At 50.2% G+C, this 23,893-nt stretch overlaps 7 protein-coding genes across 7 annotated transcripts; 3 read left to right on the plus strand and 4 right to left on the minus strand.

Annotated features, from left to right (window-relative positions):
- Positions 1–56: 56 nt before the first annotated feature.
- On the plus strand, positions 57–5,616 carry DEU56DRAFT_417643 (CPSF A subunit region-domain-containing protein). The gene is made up of 23 exons (XM_041346128.1): positions 57–428; positions 477–632; positions 685–765; positions 813–970; positions 1,030–1,176; positions 1,229–1,830; positions 1,879–2,042; positions 2,090–2,158; positions 2,212–2,403; positions 2,451–2,586; positions 2,640–2,824; positions 2,877–3,059; positions 3,110–3,304; positions 3,353–3,757; positions 3,811–4,003; positions 4,056–4,134; positions 4,185–4,326; positions 4,377–4,532; positions 4,587–4,733; positions 4,786–4,933; positions 4,997–5,131; positions 5,183–5,312; positions 5,362–5,616. Exons 1-23 carry the CDS (start codon positions 117–119, stop codon positions 5,534–5,536), a joined length of 4,290 nt encoding a protein of 1,429 aa, XP_041207151.1. The 5' UTR covers positions 57–116; the 3' UTR covers positions 5,537–5,616.
- Positions 5,600–7,967, minus strand: DEU56DRAFT_739117 (FAD/NAD(P)-binding domain-containing protein; the record flags this gene model as incomplete). The annotated part of the gene is made up of 12 exons (XM_041348700.1): positions 5,600–5,638; positions 5,694–5,886; positions 5,936–6,027; positions 6,085–6,131; positions 6,182–6,488; positions 6,542–6,595; positions 6,649–6,979; positions 7,029–7,047; positions 7,097–7,140; positions 7,198–7,306; positions 7,359–7,793; positions 7,847–7,967. The coding sequence occupies 12 exons, from the start codon at positions 7,965–7,967 to the stop codon at positions 5,600–5,602; spliced, it is 1,791 nt and encodes a 596-aa protein (XP_041207152.1).
- Positions 7,968–8,615: 648 nt separating this feature from the next.
- On the plus strand, positions 8,616–10,048 carry DEU56DRAFT_981524 (uncharacterized protein). Its single transcript, XM_041359842.1, has 2 exons — positions 8,616–9,173; positions 9,226–10,048. The coding sequence occupies exons 1-2, from the start codon at positions 8,745–8,747 to the stop codon at positions 10,018–10,020; spliced, it is 1,224 nt and encodes a 407-aa protein (XP_041207153.1). The 5' UTR covers positions 8,616–8,744; the 3' UTR covers positions 10,021–10,048.
- Positions 10,049–11,760, minus strand: DEU56DRAFT_810758 (uncharacterized protein). Its single transcript, XM_041353526.1, has 3 exons — positions 11,606–11,760; positions 10,285–11,541; positions 10,049–10,230 (listed from the first exon to the last, which is right to left on the minus strand). Exons 2-3 carry the CDS (start codon positions 11,386–11,388, stop codon positions 10,159–10,161), a joined length of 1,176 nt encoding a protein of 391 aa, XP_041207154.1. The 5' UTR covers positions 11,389–11,541; positions 11,606–11,760; the 3' UTR covers positions 10,049–10,158.
- Positions 11,761–16,674, minus strand: DEU56DRAFT_810761 (uncharacterized protein). The gene is made up of 10 exons (XM_041353527.1): positions 16,416–16,674; positions 16,242–16,361; positions 16,082–16,193; positions 15,725–16,021; positions 15,581–15,667; positions 15,390–15,521; positions 12,418–15,340; positions 12,274–12,365; positions 12,105–12,222; positions 11,761–12,048 (listed from the first exon to the last, which is right to left on the minus strand). The coding sequence occupies exons 1-10, from the start codon at positions 16,634–16,636 to the stop codon at positions 11,924–11,926; spliced, it is 4,227 nt and encodes a 1,408-aa protein (XP_041207155.1). The 5' UTR covers positions 16,637–16,674; the 3' UTR covers positions 11,761–11,923.
- A 1,007-nt stretch (positions 16,675–17,681) lies between these two features.
- DEU56DRAFT_417948 (uncharacterized protein) lies at positions 17,682–19,664 on the plus strand. Its single transcript, XM_041346129.1, has 4 exons — positions 17,682–17,869; positions 17,919–18,082; positions 18,139–19,259; positions 19,309–19,664. The coding sequence occupies exons 2-4, from the start codon at positions 18,017–18,019 to the stop codon at positions 19,565–19,567; spliced, it is 1,446 nt and encodes a 481-aa protein (XP_041207156.1). The 5' UTR covers positions 17,682–17,869; positions 17,919–18,016; the 3' UTR covers positions 19,568–19,664.
- On the minus strand, positions 19,396–23,194 carry DEU56DRAFT_810774 (P-loop containing nucleoside triphosphate hydrolase protein). Its single transcript, XM_041353528.1, has 16 exons — positions 23,013–23,194; positions 22,556–22,959; positions 22,453–22,505; positions 22,285–22,404; positions 22,101–22,231; positions 21,985–22,054; positions 21,881–21,935; positions 21,689–21,828; positions 21,462–21,634; positions 21,265–21,415; positions 21,156–21,208; positions 21,094–21,099; positions 20,894–21,035; positions 20,772–20,832; positions 20,376–20,712; positions 19,396–20,322 (listed from the first exon to the last, which is right to left on the minus strand). Exons 1-16 carry the CDS (start codon positions 23,061–23,063, stop codon positions 19,762–19,764), a joined length of 2,508 nt encoding a protein of 835 aa, XP_041207157.1. The 5' UTR covers positions 23,064–23,194; the 3' UTR covers positions 19,396–19,761.
- Positions 23,195–23,893: the final 699 nt, after the last annotated feature.

Below are 23,893 nucleotides of genomic sequence, written 5' to 3' on the forward strand. Positions count from 1 at the left end.
TTACATAAGCGAAGACGTTGTTTGGCAAGACCTTTAGAAATACACAAATGCACGTGGAATCTCTCGCCGAGAATTTCATTGACAGAAACTGGGGTGCACTTGTCGTTGAGGGAGAAATGCATGCCTTAAGACACGACATACTTCCCCCTAGTGGTGTTGAGTTTGCAACGACACTCAAACTCACGCCCTCAACTATCACTGGATCATCTAGTCAAGAAACGTTACCTCGCGTTCTTACCAACGTCGTTGTCTCAAGGTCCAACCTTTTGCGTATTTTCGAAGTGTGGGAGCAACCTCCGCAAATCTCAACTCATACTGAGGATGAGCGGGAGCGAAGGGCTCATGTGCGAAAAGGCACCGAGGCTGTAGAGGGCGAAGTAGAGATGGACGAAGGTGGAGAAGGGTGGGTTAATTTGGGGTCTGTAAAGGTGAATTTCTAGCCCGAGTCGAGGGAGGGTAGCTTAGTTGCATTACAGGCTATTGCAAAGAAAGATCCTTCAATGGTTTCACGCTTTCACTTTGTGCGAGAGCACACTCTGCATGGCACTGTCACTGGCATGGAGAGCGTCCGCATTATGTCAACTTATGACGACCAACTAGATCGTCTATTAGTGTCCTTCAAGGACGCCAAGGTATGGTGGCTTATACTCTGCATCTCATTGTGGTTCTTGACCTTTATTACAGATCGCTCTCCTTGAGTGGTCGGATGCTGCACACGATCTTGTCACCGTTTCGATACATACGTATGAGCGAGCGCCTCAGATGGTCAGTGCTTGCGTTCATCATTGCGCGTAGATGTAACCAGTTTGCAGGTGTCATTGGACAGTCCACTTTTCAAAACCGAACTGCGTGCAGATCCCTTGTCACGATGTGCAGCATTGTCTCTCCCGAAGGATGCATTCGCTATTCTTCCGTTCTTTCAGACCCAAGCGGAACTCGACGTAGTGGAGCAAGAACCAAACCATGCAAGGTGTGCATTCTGCTGAATTCGTCCGATTCCGGTTCTATACGAATTAAAACAATCAACAGGGACGTGCCGTACTCGCCAAGTTTCGTACTAGACCTCGCCAACGATGTCGATGAGCGCATTCGCAATGTCATAGACTTTGTTTTTCTCCCTGGATACAACAACCCAACAGTCGCAGTGCTATGTCAATCTGAACAAACGTGGGCTGGGTACGTGACATGATTGTGCTTTAGTTTTCACTCAATCAAACGTTCCATATAGCCGTCTCAAGGAGTACCGCGACACGGCTCGCCTCTACATTTTCACCTTGGATCTCATGAGTCGTAATTACCCCATTATCACGGCTGTCGACGGTCTTCCTTACGACAGCGTGTCTCTCCTCCCCTGCGCAACTTCACTTGGAGGCGTCATCGTCCTCACAAGTAATTCCGTCATTTATGTCGATCAAGCAGCCCGCCGCGTGGCCCTTCCTGTGAATGGCTGGGCCGCGCGCGTCAGCGATATCCCAATGCCTCCAGCAGATAAAGACCTTGGACTGTGTCTCGAAGGCAGCCGGCTTGTGTTTGTCGATGAAAAGACTCTCTTTGTCATTCGAAAAGATGGCATGATACATCCTATCGAGATAATACTTGACGGGAGGACTGTATCCAAACTAGTGCTATTACCCGTTATTGCTCAGACCACTATACCAGCTGTCGCCAGACTACTGAATGACGACCTGCTTTTTGTGGGCAGCATGGTTGGACCGTCGGTGTTGATGAAGACGGCTAGAGAAGAAGTACCTCTAGAGCTTCCTGCGCAGCAAACTAGTGCTGCCACCACTATCAATTTTTCGGATAGTATGGATTTAGACGATGATGATGGTTGGTTGCATTGCTATATTACTTCGAAACTCTGCTAATCGGTCACAGATCTATATGGCGATTCACAGACAGTCACACAAGCGACTGTTGGAGCAACATCGGGAACCAGTGCTACCACGAGGACTCGTTCCGTCATTCACCTTTCATTATGCGACTCGTTACCTGCATATGGCCCAATTGCTGATATGACATTTTCTCTTGCTAAGAATGGAGTAAGTATATGGCATTTGATAGGTTAGACTCTGCTCATTTCTTCCAGGAACGTTTTGTCCCCGAACTTGTTGCTGCCACAGGATCAGGTCATCTTGGCGGATTCACCCTTTTCCAGGTGAGTTGACTGTAGTCTCACAAATAGTCAATTCAACTTACAATTGAGCACAGCGCGACCTTCCGACGCGCACGAAGCGGAAACTGCATGTACTCGGAGGGGCACGAGGAATCTGGTCTCTTCCTGTTCGCCAGTCCCAACGTGTAAACGGTCTCTCTTATGAGAAGGCCATGGGCCCATTTTCGGCTGAAATTGACACGATAATAATCAGCACAGACGCTAATCCTACGCCAGGGGTTTCGCGGGTACATAATATCTTGTTTGGCACGTTTTATTAGCTAAGTCCTCGCAGATAGCAACCCGAACCGCAAAGACCGATGTGGCTATTCCGACTCGCATACCTGGGACAACTATAGGCGCAGCCCCGTTCTTCCAGCGTACCACTATATTGCATGTTATGACGAATGCTATCCGTGTGCTGGAGCCCGGTACGATTCCCATAAAAACTTTTCGCGTTGGTGACTAATGAGGTGGAATCAAGACGGTAATGAAAGACAAATCATCAAAGATATGGACGGTAGCTTGCCCAGAGCAAAAATTAAATCATGTAGTATCTGTGATCCCTTTGTGTTCATCTTGCGAGAAGACGAGTCTATCGGTCTTTTCATTGGCGAAACGGAGCGAGGAAAGATTCGACGTAAAGATATGTCTCCAATGGGTGAAAAGGTATTTCCGATTTCGTTTACCCTATTCCAAACCATTCATCGCTTCATTGTAGACATCTCGTTATATCGCGGGTTGTTTCTTCACGGATACGATCGGTCTCTTTGACATAGAAGCGACCGAAACTACTCCTGCAGCAGCACATGCAGATAAGAATACATCTACATTGCAAGCCGCTGTAACAGCCGGCAACAGAAGTCAATGGCTCGTGCTCGTGCGCCCGCAGGGCGTCATGGAGGTTGACCTTACATTGACAGTTTGAGACGAAACTAATATCGAATTCTATAGATCTGGTCACTACCGAAGTTGACTCTTGTGTTCTCAACCACTGCTATCTCTACGTTGGAGAATATACTGGTGGACTCCTGCAATCCTGCTGCTTTGTCTTTACCACAAGACCCCCCCAGAAAGCCCCAGGATCTTGACATTGATCAAATTCTCGTTGCACCCTTAGGCGAAACGTCTTTGGTTCCTCATCTGTTTGTAAGTAATTTAACAGTCCTGTAGCTTATCTACTGAGATTTGCGACAGGTTTTCTCGCGTTCGGGAAACATGGCTGTATATGAAGCCTTGCCGGCGCCTGCTTCCACCGAACAGGCAGATCCTCCGCTACCTAACCCACGAACTGCATTTTTGAAGGTCAAGTTCCACAAAGTCGTGTCCAAAACCTTTGAGATCCAGAGAGTTGAGGAAACGGAGAAAACTGTGCTTGCAGAGCATAAGAGAATCTCGCGGACATTTGTTCCATTCGTGACTTCCCCAAACATGGATTGTACCCTTGCCGGTGTTTTCTTCACGGGTGATAGGCCATGCTGGATCATAGCCACTGATAAGGGTGGATTAAGGGTGGTACCATCGGGGCATACCGTCGTTCACGCATTCACTGCGTGTTCTCTTTGGGAGTCCAAGGGAGATTTTCTCCTGTATTCTGACGAGGTTTGTGTGCCCTCAGCTGAAAAGTCAAGACACTCACCAGTTCATGCATATAGGGTCCCACTCTCCTCGAATGGGCTCCAGAGGTCCAACTTGACAGTTGTCTACCGTACCGCAGCATTCCTCGATCTCGTGCATACTCCAACGTTGTATTCGAACAATCGGCCTCGTTGATAGTGGCCGCTTCTTCATTACCAGCCCGTTTTGCTTCCTATGACGAAGACGGTAACATCGTTTGGGAGCCTGATGGTTTGTGTCCTAATCTCATGCCCAAGATATCTTTATCTGACAATCATTCCAGGGAGCGGTGTTTCCTTCCCTTATGCTGACTCCTCGACGCTTGAACTGATCTCGCCAGAACACTGGGTTACAATGGATGGGTACGTTTGCTCTTGATCGCAATCGGGAGCGGTATTGATATATCCGCCAGCTACGAATTCGCGCCCAATGAATCTGTCAACAGCCTAACTTGTGTTTCCCTTGAAACAACAAGCACAGACAGCGGGAGCAAGGATTTCATTGCTGTGGGAACAACCATCAATCGAGGCGAAGATTTGGCTGTGAAGGGAGCGGTATGTTATGCCATCACCATGCACTTGGTCCAGTTTATTCATGATACCAGACATACATCTTCGAGGTTGTCGAAGTCGTTTCCGATCCTAATTGGACACCAAAAAGGTGGTACAAGTTGAAGCTGCGAGTAAAGGATGACGCGAAAGGACCTGTCACAGCTGTATGCGGCATAAATGGTTATCTTGTGTCATCTATGGGCCAGAAGGTAAATGATTTTATTCACTGCTTAGTATGCAACGTTGATAGTCCGTCCCTACAGATTTTCGTTCGCGCTCTTGATCTGGATGAACGCCTGGTTGGCGTTGCCTTCCTAGATGTTGGCGTCTACGTTACATCACTGCGCTCAATGAAGAATCTACTCTTGATTGGAGATGCCGTGAAGAGTGTCTGGCTAGTGGCTTTCCAAGTGCGACGTTTGCGTCTTTGCTATGCACCTCTTATGAACAAACCTTCTGTAGGAGGATCCGTATAAACTCGTCACACTCGCCAAGGACGTCCGACAGAGGTATGCCACAACTGTGGACTTCTTCTTTGCTGGGGGAGATTTGGCCATTGCCAGCGAAGATGACGAGGGCGTCCTGAGGCTATTTTCATATGACCCTTCCGGTGAGTCGCCCTAGTCATGACACGATGAAAATGTAATCTTATGATCCCGATTTTGATTAAAAGATCCCGAGTCTCGAGGAGGTCAGCATTTATTGTGCCACACGGAGTTCCACGGTCATAAAGAGTGTCGCTCGACCATCATGGTTGCTCGGCGCACGAAAGACGAACAGCTCGTTCCTCAAGCAAAATTGGTATCTGGTGAGGCGCCTATTCTGTCTGCATCAATGGTGTATCTTAGTCGATCGGCAGGATTTACGGATGGATCCCTATCCACCCTCACACCCGTAGATGAAGCAGTTTTCAAACGGCTACAACTTTTGCAAGGGCAGCTGGCACGAAATGTGCAACACACCGCTGGATTGAATCCAAAAGCCCACCGGTGAGTGATTTATGTATGCACTGGGCTCTTCATTAACCGGCTCCGTTAGGATTGTGCGAAATGACGCCGTGTCTAAGCCTTTATCGAAATCTGTCCTTGATGGTCAACTCCTCAGCGAATTTCAAGTATTGGGTATCAGTCGCCAGAATGAAATCACGCGACAAATTGGCACAGAGCGAGCTCCTGTTCTGCATGACTGGTCTTCGCTCATTGTTCCATGGTAATCAGTACATCAGTCTGTGATTTTGACCTGAAATATATCATGTATAACGGCGACACCCCTTTTCTCATGCTATCCCGAGCTCTCGTGCCAAGATTTGAAGACCCTGGATTATCACATTTCATCAGAAGATACGTAGACGACACAGGAAGGTAGCTCACCAGATGTTTACTAAGGAAACGCCCGAATGGAAATGGACCGGAAGCAAACCAAAGTCCCGGATGTCCAGAGGGTCGAAATGCCTGATTAAGTTCTCCCTCCGAGTCAAGGCCCCACACCTTAGATGGAAGTTGATCGGCAATTTCGTTGCCAAGAAGAGCTCTCGCGTTATTCATGACGGGTTGATTTCCTGTACTGCAACATGCGTGAGAAAGGTCGACACGAGCTACTAGTGAGGCCATACGCAAGGACGATAACATCTGCTGAAAGCTTGGAGCCGTCTTTAAACACGATCCCGTCTTTGTCGAAGTGACTGATGTCTTGGCCTTGCTTGACCTACACGCATATGGCAACAGTAAGCTACAGCTCTCAGACAATGAATGCAAGTCCTACCTTGACTTTGCCTTCGATAATTAGTTTACCACAGCCGATGTCAATCACTGTGTGATGTTTGGAATGTCACCCGTCTCAGGAACAAATCCGAACGCACTAGTTCCTGCCGCCTGGCGGCATAACAAAAATGCTTCCAGCCCGACCTCGCCACTACCGGGTGAAAGTTCCCAAGTTAAGTTGAATCCAGCCTTGCGCAAACCTTCGTGGAGTTCCTTGTCGAACATCTTCACGTCTTGTAGCCCACGTGTTTTTGTCAGCTGCAGGAGAAAGGCTAGAGGCATTGAATTGTTGCGGAAATCCAGCTCCTCGACAGGGCTGCCGTCAGGGAAAGGCAACTTGAAGTGAGTTTGTTCTGCGGCACCAGCGGACACGACGTATGTAGCGCTTCTTTGGACCATGGTTACCTTTTCTTCCTTAGGACATTATGACATTGATATATTTCAATCCATACACGCACCTCGGCGGCATCATGCGCGACAAAATCTTGGCATATATCACCACTAGCGTTGCCCTAACGGTCTCATGAGTACGCACGCAAGTATGAAATACACACTTATGACTTACCGCACCCACAACGACAGCGCGTTTGCCTCGGAACTGCTCTGCATCTGGCTGGAAGTCGGAATGATACAAGGCCCCTTGGAATTCATTCATTCCATCCCAAGTAGGAATGCGAGGGCTCCCGTTTCCTGTCGCAAGTACCAGGTGCTTTGGGTGGAGGACAACTTTCTGGTCTCCACGCTGTACTTCGACAGTCCATCTTGCGGATGATGAATCGTACACTGGAGCCGAGGCTACGGTACTCGAGAGCCATATACACAATTCCTGATTCACAGCGTATGAATCCAAGAAATTGGCAAGTTTTCCCTTAGGAATGTACTTGGGGAAGTTTGTCCTAATATCACTCAGTTATGCGATACCTTTGAACTACAGAAGGCACATACGGATAGGGGCTGTAAAGCACTGTGAAAAATTAGCCCCACGCCTATTGTAGAAAGATGATAAGACGCACTGGAGCTTTGATATGCGGGAGTATGCAGCTTAAGGTTCGGGTACCTGTGATTCGCGTATATTTAGTGACACAGAAAATATTATCGCTGTGTTTGCACATACCGTTTTCGCCAGGAGTCTCCGACGCTCGCGTTTTTCTCGATCACGAGCGCACGAATGCCTAGCCTACGCAGCCGCGCTGCATTCATAAGGCCGGTTTGTCCACCACCAACTTTTGATGACTCGTCAAGTGACCACGATTAATAAGAGAAATGACACTGCACCGATTACAACAGTGGGGTCCGCCTCTATAGCACGGAAATTTGCGTCGACACCCTCATCCCAGGTCATTTTTCGACCCTCATATAGCCCGTGTTGATCTGTGGAAGATTCCTCGTACCCGACGAGGTCCTGCATATTTGTGAAAAGAGTAAAAGCCTTCCACTTTCCGTCGACATCTTGCGTCAGACGGAAGAAACCTCGCCCGAGTGCAGCTGGTTTCGTGATGCTAAAGGTGAAAGCACCTTGTATTCCTTCAATGCCTTGCGGACCTGGAAATTTGAATGATGAAGGCGTATTGACGGTGTGATCATCTATCTTGAAGTCATGAAGACCAGAATACGCAAGTCGCGACTTTCCATCGACCACCTCCGAGATAAATTCGCGTATTTTTTCCCGTCCTGATAACGTCCTGAAATTCCAAGAAAAACATAGAAGATCTAGGAGAGAGTGGACTTGTGAGTGCGCCTCAGTTGCTTGGAAAAGTACCAACCTCTGAACCACCCGTCCGAAAGGAAATGGCTCGCAAATGATATAGCATCCCCGGTAGACGACGCTAGCTCTAGGCTTTTGAGCCAGTCGGCAGAGATTGCATTAAGATCCTCTGAAACCATATCTGTACCAAAAGATAGCGAACGTGAATGTAGTGCGGGAGTGGAAATCTGAATGAAATCAGGTGTCCTTTAAACCCTGCATGAATAAGACAATTCCTAACTTGCACCGCGTGATGGCATATGAGCGGCATAAAGGCCTCTGTGGCATGAACAATTTAGCAGCTATCAGTCGTTCCCAAATGGCCAGCAAGCTTTAATTAGTTAGATTAGATGCCGGAGTATGGTTTCGGAAAATTGGGTCCTATGGATTTCTGAAAGTTTCTGAATCACCCATGTCGCAACACGGTTAGCGTGGGTAAGCTCGACTCATATTCCTTACTTTGCTATGCTCCGAGAGAACGTTATGCCACGGTGAAGGCTGCAGGTGAAGATGGAGAGTAAGCTCCGATCAAGAAACCGAGATGTGACTGTACCACTTGCTAGCGTGTGCGGCCGGCATTGGCGATCAAATCCGTCATCGCAGAGTCAGAACGAACGCACTGTGACAGTGTGTTGATGACGGTCCGAGTGCACTGCCAGCCTCAGCGCAGTAGTTGGTGAATAACAAAGTTTGATATTAGTAATACCGACCATGCGCCATCGCGCTGTAATGATAGAAAGGATATAGCCTGAGAGCATGGTAGTACCCTGAGTACTTATCTCGGTGCCAGCGTGCCAATGATACTACTTCTGACGATTACGTAACAGCCTTCTGAGTGGCACTAATTTTGGCCGCAATACCCCCTCTCCTCGCTGTCCACTCAAAGAGTTCTTGTCGTCTTTCCACTGCTGCTCTGCATGCCTACCTGGTTAATCTTCTCTCCGAACGAGGAACATCATGTCCATCCAATGCAGATGAATGTATTCCGGGTCATGAAAACTGCCTACCACATGTTGTACCCATCACATGAGCCCTCCACAATCGACGAAGTTTCAAGACAGCCACTGACAATCGGATACGCATCCTCAGAAGAAAATACAGGTCCACCAGACCTATCAAGCCTTGTCATCCATGTCAATCGCTTTTCTGTCGTATTTCGTGACATGCAGATCAAAGACAAATGGCCCGGGCGTGACGTTTGCGTCCCTGTCCCTAGCGAGCTCATGCCAGTCATCATGGACATATATGAGTTTGCTCTTGCGAGGTCCGATGTAGGCTCTCGTCAATGGGACACAATGACGGAGAGTTACTTTGCACGTAGGATATGGAAGCAGCTGCAAGTGGAGGTATGTGTTATTCATGTTCATCTACTATCATGATGTGAATTGGGCGCTGTAGAGATACCATCAACGTGTTTTACAACAACAGCTTCCTGGTGGCACAGACAGTAGACTACCACCAGCCTTTTGGAAATGCTCTCTATGCTCATCCGATCTTATTCACTGTGACAGCTGCCAGGTTACATCCTGCGGGTCACGTGATTGTCGTGGGTCTTCTGAACCCCCGCTCGCGCGATGCATCACGCATCCAAAGGAGGTGCTATGTCTCACGTGCCTCAAGCATCAGGGGACTAAGCTGCTAGACAAGTGTCCTGCGTGCAAACTTTGGTGCTGCGCGAAGGATATGGCTTCATGTACTGGCCGTCCCGTTGGCATTGAATCCAATCATTATTTACGGGGACGCCAGAGCACAATCCGTCTTATGATGGCCTACGGCTCTTACGAAGGCGCTCACCCTCCCAAGCCTGAATGCTGCTTGGAATGCGAGCTACCCGACTGGCGGACCTGCTCCAACAGTCCGTTTTGTTGGTCTAAGCGGATCTGCCCAGAGTGCGCGACCAATGGCGTGATGTGTCTGTGCGAAAGATTGTGGGCTTGCGACCTCTGTGCGGATCGGGCAGACGTCTTCATCCGTTGTCCGCGCTGCAACCAGCCATTCTGCACCTCTTGCTCCTACATCGACAAATGCGACAAATGCCACCGCGTCAGCCTGTGTAACGACTGCATCGAAGAAGCTGCAGATGCAGACGAGGCAAAACCTGTTGAAGTCGCGCCATGTGAAAGCTGCGTGAAAGGTGTTAGGCGAATTCGAGGGTTTGGGACTTATCGTTGGCGACGGCGCCGGAGGAGATAAATCAACTCAGACTGAGGCCGAGGGGTTTCAGGCTCGCAAGTCGAACTCCGACTGTATATTGCCCGTATTGTAGATTAAGCTTGTGACATATACCACAAAAAATCAGCACCAGGAATTTCCCAAATTCCCTTCTCGTATTTAAAACATTGCGTCAAAGTTCGACACAGAACGAGTCCGAGGAAAACGGTGTACCATGACAGGGTCCTCGTACTGTTTTTGACATGAGCGCAGAACAGAGGCATCGTTATGAAATCTGACACCCACCACCCAGAATGGCATATCCGATACGATAACTTCTGCACCCTTCATTCTGCACTTTGCCTTCAATATCTCATAATCCATCACCAGTTGCTCCGCGTTCTTGTCACACGTCAGGACTTTTAGTTTTGGAAGCGCGTCCACTGCTTCGATGATGGGCTGGAGCGTGTTGCGGTAGGTGTGATTGGGATTTCTGAAAGAAAGGTGTTCGATGGTGGGCGGAAGATCAGGTGCTAGTGGAAAATGTGTGGGCACATGGTAAATCACCAGCTCTTCGAGCGCAGTGCACATGCGGAGCAGAGCAGCAGAATAGGTGTTGTAATGCGCGAGACGGAGGGAGCGAAGTCGCGGGGCATGGAGAGAAAGAATATTTCGCTGCGCGGGTCCCGGTATATCTCGCAGTTCTAGGATGCGGAGGGAGTCGGCAGATGATTCAAGCAGCCAGGTTAAAACGTCTGGGGTGGGAAACCTTGACAAGGCAAGGTCATACAAACAGACCTCCGCACCATGTCGTTGTGCCAACTCTGCAGGGTCGGTATTCCTCCGTAGCACCGGCGTCGTGGCAGCAGTGCGCCATGGCCATGCAGCAATCTCGTGTCCGATTTTGAGAAACTGGATATTATTCCATATATTGAGCAGTTGGAAAAGGATGGGTGATTGGAGTCCACATTTCACCAGCGTGAGCGCTTTCAGTCTCCGCCCTGCATCTCCCAGCTTCTTCAGTATCTCCTCCTCAAACTCGTGCATTCCGTTGATGCTCAGCACGAGCTCATACAACTGAGGGCAGGCTTGCAGAAGGGCCACAAAGTCATCTGGACTGCATCCCCCATTCGAAATCGAGGCCGGCACAATCGAAATTTCGAGGATTCGTACGCATCCACCTAAGGCTTTCCCCTGGCTTGCCGAAGAGAGTAGTGCTGCATGAAATGTGAGGATATTGTGTGGCTCAAGCTTTGTTGCGCTGCGAAAGAGAAGGGTTTGTGCAGGTCCTGACCACGTTTTGCACACCAGCGCAGCAGCTTTGAGGAACGTATAGTCCGGGGTGCGTAACGAGGTGTAGTACCCATGTTCTAAGATACATAAGACAAGTTCAGGAGGAACGAAAGACATCTGAAAAATCTATCAGCTGAGATCTATCAAAACGCGAGACTTGCGTCACTACAAGTTCCAATTGTCCGAGTCAGATACAGTCAGATCTCTGTGCGATGATTGGATTGCGGGTATCTGGGTATCTGTGACGGTGATGAGCCAATGCTTGTCGTACTGGCCAGAGGGGACGCGCAGTCAATAAAACCGGGTTATCCGTACAGTTAAGATTACAAGGTACCAGAGTTCGCAGGGCATCTGACGTACTGCCGCGTTTGCAGCCTTAAGCTTGCACCACACCAGCCCAGCCCTAAGTTACATAAGAACTATGACATCGTGACAACAAGGATGACTTGGTTCCAAGGTCAAAGTTCTTGATGTTTGGCGAAGTAGAAACCATCCAGCTTGAATTCAAGATGCCTATACCACTTATCACCATTAAGAGCAGTTCAGTGCCAACCAGGGAACTCAACACTACTAAATCAACATTTTCCGATACCAAACGTCATTCAATCTAAATAGTCCTGTGGATAGTAAAAAACAGACTTGCGACAAACTTTTACATGCGAATAATGAGCTGCTTGATCGCCGACATCCACAGGCCAATGTCATCTGTCTGCGAGCCACGAGTGAGAAGGTCAACATGGATAGACGACGCAGCATCTCGGTCATGAGCCTCCATGGCTGTCGAGCAGTGCATGATTCAGAATCGCTCAAGCGCGTTGATGCAAGACACGTACCTCTTGCCAAGACAAGCAACTGGTCAACCACAGGCTTGGACAATGTTTCACAATTCAAAGCATCAAATAGAGAATTGATTCGGCGCTCAGAGTCATCGGCCATTCGTCGTTGTTGTGGCTGTAGAACATAATTAGATAAGAACTCCAATCACAGAAGACAATCACGAACTGGCGTCGTCTGCTTCATCAGTGTGAGTTGCTCGTTAATGATATTGAAGATGGGCAATGCAGACTCGGGAATATGAGCCCGGTCCCCGGGGGCTAGAATCAATAGTCAGCCACGTGCCTGCTGCGTTTGATCGAGAATACGTACGATATTTTGGTGGGGGTGGACCTTGTCGGGAACGTGGAGGCTGCGTGGTGCTGACACCTCCAGCTGATGGAATTCCAGGAGGTCCCTGCTGATGTGGGAGTCCAGCGAGCGGATGTGGTGCAGGCGCCACCCGCGGTGGACCTTGTGGGAGTCCATGAGGTTGCTGCTGGACTTGACCAGGAGGGAGTGCGTATGGACCTGGTGGTGGTTGCTGAACTTGGCCGGGAGGAGGTGCATAGGGACCTGACGGCGGTGCGGGAGGACCGGCCTGTCCAGGCGGAGGCGTTGCGTATGGTCTAGGTGGGCCGAGTGGCTGCCCAGGGCCACGTTGAGAACCAGGTGGAGGAGTGGCACGCGCATACGGTCCAGGAGGCTGCAATTGAGCTGGTTGCATGGACGGCGAGTATGGTCCAGGAACAGAAGGAAGAGGAGCATGCTGTTGGGCAGGAGACATTAATCGGTTTGATGGAGGTTGCATGCCCTGTGGATGAGCAGGAGGCCCAGAGGAAGGTCGAGCCTGAGAGGGAGGCGGTGGGTGCATCATCCGATGTGCCTGGGGTGGAGGAGCCCGGCTCTGCACACTCGCTGGCCGTGGCGGAGGGGGAAGGGGAGCGTTCTGACCATGTCCGCCCGTGTGTGGCTGGCCAGGAGCAGGAGCAGGAGCAGGAGGTGACGCAATTCTGGGAGAAGGAGCATCGGGGAAGGGAGACACTATTGCCTGAGGCTTGAGAGGATTCAGTGCAGACGGGGCACGACGATCGTTCATAACGGGGGCATCGTTCCAACCTTTTAGCATGCGTTTTGGCGGGCCAGAAGGAGGCACGAGACCACGGGACGGTGGCAGTTGTTGGATTGGTTGCGAAATTGAAGTGAGGTGATTTGGCCTGGCAGCAGCGGGAATAGCATACGGGTCATAGGCAGATGGCTGAGAGATGGGTTCAACAGGTGCATATGAATGAGCAGGAACAGTTGGTGTGTAGTTCGCGTGGCCAAATGGTGCGGGGGGAATAGTAGGCGCAGGAACGGATGCAACAACAGCACGGCTAGTGCCTGCCACAGGAGCAGCTGGGGTCACCTTGCGCTCTCCAGAAGCCATCAACAGACGCTCCCTGACTCCTGCGCAGTCTAATGTAGACCCTGCGTAATCTGCTGGCGTTAACTTCAAAAAGGCAACAGCCTCCTTCACCAAACCCTGAGCACTGAGCACATCCGCATACTCAAAGTATCGATCATACAACGCGCCGAGCTTGTACGTCTTGGCACCGGCGTCTTCACCTGATACCTGTGCCAGATCGCCGTCCACGTACTTTGTAGCATCGCGGAAAACGGTCACTTTCTCTATGAAAGTGTGCAGAGCATGGGCGTGGGCTGCATACCGCGAACTGCTCAGCTGATCTTGATCATCCAATAACAAAATCTCCTCTTCGGTGAGCTCCTCGATCCAGATATTCAAGAGTCTCTCCAGCCTCCCTGCGGCTAGATATGTCAAAGTCGCCGTCTTCCTCAACTCAAGGGCATTGTCCTCGTTCTCTGCACTGCCCTCACGTATCAGACTGCTCTGGAATTCCAGTCTGCTCCCGAGTTGCTCCGCGAGGTTCGAGAACTCCTCTTGGGTGGCGAAGGTGCACAACACCACAAATATCTCCTGCCATTCTTGAAGATCGGCGTTTTGTACGATATCCGAGAGATCATTGGTGACGATGCTCTGGAATAAACGAAGATAGGGATATGAGGTGGTGCGTCGTTCGAAGTAAGCCTTCTGGGTGCGTTGAAGAAGGTCTTCACCACCCTTGATCGCGAGCAAGATAGCGTCCGCGTAACGTTCGGAAGAGAGACACAAGGAAACAGCGGACTCGAAGTCGCCAAGCACCAGTGCTTTCGTCACCAGCCCATCCGTTTCACTCTCGTCAGAGGGGTAGATCCTGAACGTGTTGTTCTTCAGATTCTCGCTTGCTACACTTGAAGGGCCGGACCCAATGGTAGCAGCGACGCTTGAATCGAGACCGTAGTTATGATGAGGCACCTCGAGTTCGGATGCACCGCCAATTGTGCTAAAGAAGTCAGCACCCGCATCCATCTGGGGTGTACCAAGGGCACCTTCATCACCAAAGAGACTCGGAGCAGTAGTCGTGGATTCACCGTCTGTGACCTGGACGGCGTCGGATGCAACGCTAGCGCTCACCTCCGAGGGGGTCTTTTCAGCACCCATTGTCGACAAATCCTCTTCACTGCCATCGTATTGTGCTTCTGGTTCTGCGAAGGACACCACTGGCTCGTGAGGTTTCGCAGCGTCCGCGCCAGCCCCATCTACGCTGTAGCTGGATGTGTTGACTGATGCACTCTCCTTCAGCTTCGCAACTGCTTCCTCGACCCTCTCCTTAACCTCCTCTTTAGAGTAGCCCAACAGGGTGACAAGTTCGTCCCTCGAATTCGCACGGAACAAACTCAGAAGGGCCTTCCAGCCGTCTTCACCGGCTTTCTCCAAGCTAACCCGCTCTTCTGCGAATGCGCTCAAGGTATCAGTATCCACGGCTTGTTGTAACTTCCGCGCTCGGTCGACAATATCTGTCTCTGCAATAACTTTTCGGATGTGCACGACGCTACTCTGGTTCTTCCCTGAGGCTGCAGGAAGGTTGCTCACGCTTACGAGCTGCCCCCCGAACCCAAACGAACAGGAAGATGGGCGGCGGAGCCACTTGGGAGGTTGTTTGAGACTGAGTGTCGGAGCCGTGGTACGGGAGTAGCCTGGCACGCCAAACACATCTTCGCCATCAGGTCTGGGGGTCACAGGGAGAACTGTAGCATCATTCGTGGACTGGATAGAGTGGATCCCAACCGTGCCATCGAAGAAAGCGGTAGCCAAGAGATCAGGATTTCGTGGGCACCATTCCACTTGGAAAGCCCAGTTACCCGCTGAAGGAAGCTGTTTAAAGACGAGTTAGGACATTAGACTTCAATAAATCAATCCATACCTCGCCGATGATCTCAGATGTCTGCGGGTTCCAACAGAGGGCGCGGTTGTCCTTTCCGCACGAAAGCAAGAGGTCTGCATCATGTTTGCACCACGAGAGCGACAGAACACCCTTCTCGTGCCCCGTGAGGATCTAGGAACAAAAACACGGGGGGCATTGGCAATGGATGAGTTAGTAAATTAAAAGCTTACCTTTTCAGGTGCGCGTGCATTGCGAAGATCCCAAACCATAATTACGGGAGACAGGTCATCCTCGGAAGCGGTAACAAGGCGAGTTGCCTGTATTGAAACCCCAGTTAGCTCCGTGGCGTTACAATTTAAATTGCGAGCGCTTACATTGTCAGGGTGCCACGCAATTGCACTCATGCCGCGTCTGCCACCGACGGCCATTCCACTACCAACACCACTTTGGCCTGCAAGCGTGCCCGCACCACCACCGTAAGCGAGGGCGACCACCTCACGTTTCCCTCGCAGATCCCATACTACAGTATATCCAGTACTGCTAGCGCCCGCAAGCACGTATTGCACCTGTTGGTTCCAAGCAACAGACGTGATCTCATCAAGCTTTGTGCTCCGCGTGCCTGGCGTAGGAGAGTATGGCTTCGACGGGTCATTGAGATCCCAGATATAAACCTATGACGACAAATGTGTTAGGGGGAGAATGATTTGCGATTTGCAGAAGAGTCTGCGCACCTCGCCGTTGATGGCACCAGAAGACAGAAGGTTTGTCTGTATGGGGTTGAAATCAAGGCCACGGACGGGACCAGTATGGCTGGTATTGCGAAGGATCAGAGATTCAGAGACGCTGGGCACGAAAGTCAGCTGATGAAACCTCGTAGAAAGTTGTACGTACTCGGCGTTAACAACGATTTTTGCTGGGTCCCACAGGGCAAGTTCGCCGTTTTCCATACCGGCTGCAATGACACCGCGCGAGCGGTCTCTATGCACTTGACCCCATGCAAGACGGTTGAACCTATGATGATCATTTTCAGGGACTTCTATTGTTACACGCGACTAGCACACTCACCTTGAGCTGTCGGTGACCGCGCCCTTTGGGGCAGGCAACCCATCTCCTCCGAGATCATATTCGTTCTTGTCCATGAAATCCGGTTGCCATATCTCGAGCTGAGATTCGTTTGAGAAAGACTCATCAAGCGCGCCAGCAACGGAGCCGGTCGCAATGAGAGGGAGCGACGCGGTCGGTGACCATGCAAAAGTGGACGTCCTGGAGATTTCTTTAAGCTTCATGGCGAATGTTTGGGTCAAGCCCTTCAAGCTTCAAGACGTGTCAATATCCACGAAAACTTGTCCGCAGTTTTTGTCAAAAGTCTGCTAAACTTAGTCCTTTATTTACCATATATATATATAACAGTTAATACTGAATTCTTGCCCTTATGGTTACTACTTCAGAGTATTTGCACTCTTCGACCTGACCACCCGCGCCTCGGAGGATTCAGAATTACATCCATAGACGTAGACGCTGCTTCCCTAGCTTGCGTATGTTCGAGAATACTTCCGACTCATGGAGGATGATGCTGTACTTGCCATTACACTTCACACAACATGCTTTCCTCGGGAACTTGGGTCGTATGGCACCTATCGGTGTAGTTGGGATAAATCTCCTGAAAATCACTGTGTTATCATTCACGGGATTTATACTGCCTCGCGTCACCCTTGCACTCCGTAGTCAGCGGATAACTGTGTCGCTGTGCATCGAACATGCCCAAGGCTGAACGCCTTCGTCTACCATGCTTCCGTCTTGCCCCGATACAATATGTGGGATACGAGGTGTGGGCAGTTTTCAGAGGCTTTCTATTGATAATTTCATTGTGTTAGTCTTCTATCGCGTTAGCTTGCATTCTGAGCCATCTCGATCGGCACTCTGCGATGCTGGCTCATTTATTCGATCGCGAAGAGATTTAGCGAGATGCTCGCGTAGTCGCTCTGATTTGTCGGCAATGTCGCCCTTTGACCCTGGGATGGTTCTGCCAGGTTCTGGTGAATAGTGAAGACGGCGAGAACCATGGAGAAGCTCGGGAGCATTCACTTGATCGACGCTTCCAGGCCCGAAGTCCCTCCGCAGATTCAAGTATGTCTCCTCCTTCGCTTCGTCTCCCTAATATAGTCATTTCTCCAGTCATATTAATGATCAGTTTGACGTCTTACTTCAAAGACACGCTTTACTGAAAATGACGATCAACTCCCCGAAACGCTGGTCTAAACCCTGGCACTGGAATCATAATAATAAGGTTTGCGTATTCTCAAGCTCCGGAGCAATGCATGATCATGAGAGGATGGATTGGCTCCAAGCGCACCACACGTTTGTGTATTTCCATGTTGGTACGAGCGTCTAGGATGCTTGAACCTGCTTTGCTGTTGGCCAGACTGCCGCTCAATCACTAGCCAGCCTGTATATGCTTACACTCACACTATGTATTTAAGTGCCCATCGTCCATAGGTAAACTGGATCTCATTTCTCGCGTACGCATCAGGCCGCGTGTTTTACAACCTGTTTGACTCGTGTACCTAGTGCCTCATGGACACCCTCGCCAATGGTCCTCTTATGTGTTCCTCTAGCTTAAAAGCTGCGTTCACAAATCACCCATGTAAGAGCCTCACCCGCTCACAATGTTTGCTTCCTCTTTCAATCCCGCTGTCCGACCTCCCTCAGGCTCCCGTAGTGGAGCAGCCAAAGTGCGAAATGCGTTTATTAACCGTGTGCCTCACGCTGATCAGGCTGTGCTTTGTAGAATTATTTCCTCCCGGTTCCGTCGGGCTTCTCTCTCCAGGTCTTCAAGGCCCCGACGATGTCTGCACGTCCACATGCAGCGAAAGTGGACTTAGACTACCGCCCTATGGCACGGGCGGACTCCCAGTCCAGACAACAGTCCGGACACGTTCCTCGCCAGCAGGAACCCACGAGGAAGCTATTAAAGGCTCCTCCGCCCGAGGAGCCTGGCTTTTCTAAGCGGTCGCACGAGTACAGGCATGGCTCGGGGAGATATGCCATTCATGCCGGACCTGTGCCCGACACATACATTTATGAGCGCTCAATATCGTCCAAGGCTGAGTACCCCTACTCGCCTTCTGACGTAACAAGTGAATGCGACTCCATATTCTCGGTCAACACGCAGATCTCCTCCGGCTCATCGAGCAGCAGTGTCACCGATAGCCCTCCAAACACACGAATGCTTCAGATCAGAGCTGCCTCGCCAAGCCCTGAACAAGCTCGTTCACGTTCACCTCCTTCGTACCACCCCAGGGGTATGGCCTCTTTCCCACAAGGACATTCATGCCCTTCATGTGGTGAAGCGAGTCCCCCGACTAGAACATCATCTGGGACTGCCAATAAGGGGAACTATGCCCCTTATCCTTCACGTCCACTCCCTACGCCCCCAGTGAGCGCCAGAGTACGTAAGGACAGCATTCTCTTGGCGAGCGAACGCTCTATTATGTCATATGACACCCGCCAGCACTCGACATCACTCAAGCATGGTGAACGCATACCATTCCCGACTCCACCAGCGGATCAGCAAGGGAGAGGAAACGTGGGCATGCAGCTGTCGCGCTCATCGTCCCTCAAGGGGAACCTCTCCATTACTATCCCACCGCCTCCGGGCTTGGACTTGGTCCCTGGTGGTCATTACGAGTACCCTCCTGTACAGGGACCCGTGTTGGACACTGAACCAATTTATCGCCCACCTAGCGTACCACATCGCCGAAATTTTGATGGCGACCACGCACAGGTCTTGCCACAGCGGCCGGTATGCCCCGCTATGGTTGCACGATCTGTACGGTGGTGCGATGACTTGATATGTCCATCTCCTATTTTCCCGAATCAGAGAAGGAAGGGGTGGTTTAATCGCAGAGGGTTTGTCGCACTTCGTTGACGTGTATGAAGGCTGACCCGCAGTTTTTAGAGACCAGCTCTGGCGAAATGATGGTTCCTACCGGGCACCAGCACCAGGAGAGGCATACCCTCCTGATCTTGAGGGCTATCCGGAGCCCGGAAATGGGTGGCAGAATGAGGAAGGAACTCGCATTGACATCGGCCATCGTTTGGTACCCAAACCTCCCCTGCGCTCTGTATTGAAGCCAACAAATTATAAGAGTCAGGATGGTATCATCGCTGGTTACCTCACCGCTGTCCCCTCCTCGCCGACATCTGACGACGAGTGACAATCCGATGTGCCATGAGTCCGCCACTCCACTTCGTTTTCTAACACGGACACTCTTCAAAGCTCTTTCCGATCAGCTTTTCACTTTTGATGATTATTCGTTCAGGTGCTCTCCGCCACGTTTTATCGGAGCTGGTATATTGTCTCTAGCAAATATTATGATGATGATAAGTTACATGCTTGCATGTTTGTACATTAGTCTGACGAAAGAGATATGACTTCATGTTCATCCCCACTCGTCCCTCTATTCAATCTGGCAGGAATTCCCTTCACCTTGTCTTCACTCTTTCGCCGTTTCTTGGACGGGTGAGGGGGTCTAAGTGAGTAAGCCCAGTCCGAACCGTCATCATCGTCAACATCTGACTCCTCGGCATCAATCATTCTCATCTGGGTCGTAAAATCCTCTCCATCAGGTTCGTCAGGGTCTGAGATGTCTTCATAAAGCCTTTTCTTCCTTGGTGGGGCTGGTTTTCGAATTCGCGATGGGCCAGCACCGGTGTCTTCTTGGGGATCCAGAATACCAGGAGATTGCCTGTCGATAGCAGCCTTTTTGCTCTTTGCTTTGCGCCCATATCTCCTGAAGGAGCACTGGATTCTAGGCCCGCCTCCGTTGACGATATCTTCACGAGTGAAGCGGGTGAGCCGGAGCGCTTGATTACCGAGTGCGACGTAAACATTCACAGTGTATGCCGTCGATGAAAAGGCCTCCTCGAGGTACCGCAACACAAGCATCTGCACAATTAGCGACTCCATGTCCTTTCACAATATCTCAGGTCCGATCAAACTCGCCATAGCAAACAGGAACTCACGTCCTTTGACAGCCCCACTTTGCCGCCAGCCACGGAATCATAATCAATCTGTATCTTCTCTTTAGCGCTTCGGCGTTTTCCGCCGCCACCGGTTTCGAATGAACCACCACCCAGACCGCGCGCCAAGTCACTGAGGCCAGCAATGGTCAACCGCCCGCCACTGCCCTCTACAGCTTCAAGTATCTTTAGAATCTGCCACGCTTCAACTGTGGCATCCTTGTGTTCCACGCTATCGGGTGGCCTCGTGCAGTTATCGCAATGGCCACATCGGTCCATTGCATCTGATTCGTTCGTGGTCCATGAGGCCATAGAAAGATCGGATGACGCCGAAAAGTACCTATAAGAATCACCAAGCATACTTGTGAGGAGACAGATACTAGCACGAGTTAGGCTTACTTTGCAAATAAGATCTTGCGGCATTCTCGCATATCTTGCGCGAAACGTAAGATGTCATGCACTACGGGGGAGGCAGGAAAGTCTAATGTGAAAGTTCATATTCAAATGTAGAGATGGCTCACATTTCACCACGCCATCCTGGTCACTGCACGTAATGGAAGCCTGGCGAGTAGCATCCTGTGGACGATAGTACAATACGCAGTCTGCATCTCGGCCATCTCGCCCAGCACGTCCCGACTCCTGATAGTACCCGTCAAGAGACTTCTGTGAAATGGTAAGCACTCAGTGGATACGCAGAACACTGCTTTGAGATTTTACGAACCGATATCTTAGATGCCATTTTAGCAACATAACCATGAAAAACACCTGAAGTGGAACACGGACCGTATGGTGGAGTACGAATCGAACATTGCCCTTGTCAATCCCTAGGCCGAAAGCTACCCCGAATTTCATCAGGGCCCGAATTCCATGTGATGTGACACACGAAGCGGACCTATTGTAGCACAGACCACCTGAACTTTCCCTTCCCTCCACTGCATGTGTAGCTTTTCTTTCTGTCCATCCTCGACATTCGCATGGTAGACGCCCGTTTTAATGCGGCCGTTGCTCAGCGCTTGGATGCTTTCAGCAACCGATTCTGCATCCTTCAACAATGTGAACTCAATGCCGCGATGCCTTGGACTAGAATACCTTCTTCGCGAGGCAATATATGATGCCACTATCATCTCTGTGATTCTGCAAAATGTACTCCGACATTGTCGCAATGAGTTCTTTTGCCGAAGATGGTTTTGGGACGACAGTGTAATGCAGATTTTTGCGGTACAGAGGCGCAGAAAAATACACTGTCCCATCTGGTGGGGCAGCTGTGTGCAATGTCATGTTAGTTTAGCTGTCCGCTCATTCAAAAATATACACACCTTTACCATCTACTACCGGTTTCATTTTGAGAATCTTGAGAATGTCTTGGAGGACTCTCGGGGGGCAGGTTGCAGACAATGCGAGAATGGGTACATGAGGAAAGAACTGGCGAAGGACGCTCAGTTTTCTGTAGTCTGGGCTGATGCGCGATCGGTGAGATGCTTTTATTCCTCGAGAGGTGAAGATCGTACCGAAAATCGTGACCCATTTGAGATGCGCAGTGAGCTTCATCGATAACGATCCGAGCTTGTGCAAACTAATCATAAGATTTCACGGTGACGGGCTCGGAACCTACCAAGTTTTCCACCTTCCACAAGCTTGCGCAGAAGAGACATAAACGTCTTGCTTTTAGCTATTTTCTCTGGCTGCAACATAAATCAGCAGAAGATCAAATTTCGGCTGCTGAATTACCGTGACATAACATAATTTAATGTCCCGACCTTGTTGTCCATGCACCCGAGATGATGCCATGGATGTTAGTCTTTGCTGAATCTCATTGAGTAGGGGACGTGGAGTTCCTCCTGTCAACATCACAGCTTCCACTGGAAGGACCTCAGTATTGAAGAGTTGAAAATTCAGATAGAAGCGGACATACCTCCCGACTCTCTCAGATGTAGAATCTGATCTGTCATCAGGGAAATGAGGGGAGATATCACCAGTGTACACCCTGGCGTCAGGAGGGCAGGAAGTTGATAGGTTAACGACTTGCCACCTCCTGTAACAGCACATTAGCAACGTGAAGCAGCATCATATATTACCCTACCGGTGGGCATGACACACACAATATCTCGGCCATCCATATTAGCATTGCAGACGCTATTATTGGTCTGTTGAGATTCAGGAAGCAGGTCGGGCACCGCACTAACCCTTTCTGGCACAGTCGAAAGTCACCGATATTGAAGACTTTCTTCATTGTCAACTGCAACTGTGTTGACCAGTCGAAGCTAACAGTGTAGTCGACTGTAGCTGCTTTGCTCTTTCCCTTGGTCTGGACAGCGTTATTGAGCCCCATTGACGGTTGCACGTGGTTAAAACGGTTGCGTTCTCGAGTGAGGTCATCCTTTTCAGCGATCAAGGTCACCCGTAAAGCAGTCAACTTTTTTATCTGCTCATCTATCCCTTGTATTTCAACCTCTAGAGAAGACAATCGAGTGTTGACATCATGTTTTTGAAGATACGACGGCGTCTTCGCGGACTTGGGTGGATTTGCAACATTAACAGGTGCACCATGACGTTGGTCCATGATCGTCATCTCAAGAATGTCTTCCATCTGCGAGTGTAGGTGTCAATGAAGATCACCTGAAATTGGATCCTAGTACTCACGTCATCTGATTCGACATGATCTGAAAGGTAGCTCAACTTTTTGCGAATCATATGTTGTCGTGTACTGCTCCGTACTTGGTCCTGTGTCTATATCAAATCAGTGCGCCAACAGCTAGACAAGGCACAGTGAGTGGTGCACCGGTCACGGTGGTGTCGCAGTGTAAACAGAGACAGGCCGCAAGCGGCACGTGAGAAACACTGAGCCGCGGCGGACGCGACGCGTCTATTTGGTCCGAAGCTTTCAACCTCAGCCTGTTTGGTGACTCACTGGTTGAACATGTCCATTGTCCAAGGAGTCAACTTTCTTTATATCATTTCAGTCGCTTTGGTGAAGACAGTCCGGACGCGGTTGAGCGCTAAGCGTGCAGTTTGTCTAGATGATAACGAAGGCATAACTCTGCCAGTTTCGTCGCTAAACTCCAGAGCCACCGCAGAGGTATTGCAGTTCAGCTTCTCCGAGTCCAATGATTGATTTTTCAGCTGAATGATTATCGCATCAGCCCTGGTCATCTAATCACCAGTAGTCGTGCGTTTTTATTTCCGCTTAGACTCTGCTCTTGGCATCGCAGCTATGAGTTCCCGTCAATGCTATCAATACTTACCATCCGATATATAAAAGTGGACTTTTCAGGCCGTGTCTTCTCGTCCACGAGGTAAATCTCCCCTCCAATAGGATCATTGGGCCATCGGAATTCACGCAGATTGGCGGCGAGACTCTACGCCACTCATCCTGTTATCATCGGGCCATCATTCGTTTTACGTTTATAGTGACATGGACATGAAGCTTACACGTACGCAGCGGTCCGAAAACCCCTGAGCCCCGAGCTGTTCTGGAGACTGACTCGGAACATGATTCATTTTAGTCTAGTCGCACGGATGCA

This window comes from Suillus clintonianus (assembly GCF_016758775.1).
Source record: "Suillus clintonianus strain FC179 chromosome Unknown DEU56scaffold_48, whole genome shotgun sequence".
Lineage (NCBI taxonomy): Eukaryota > Fungi > Basidiomycota > Agaricomycetes > Boletales > Suillaceae > Suillus > Suillus clintonianus.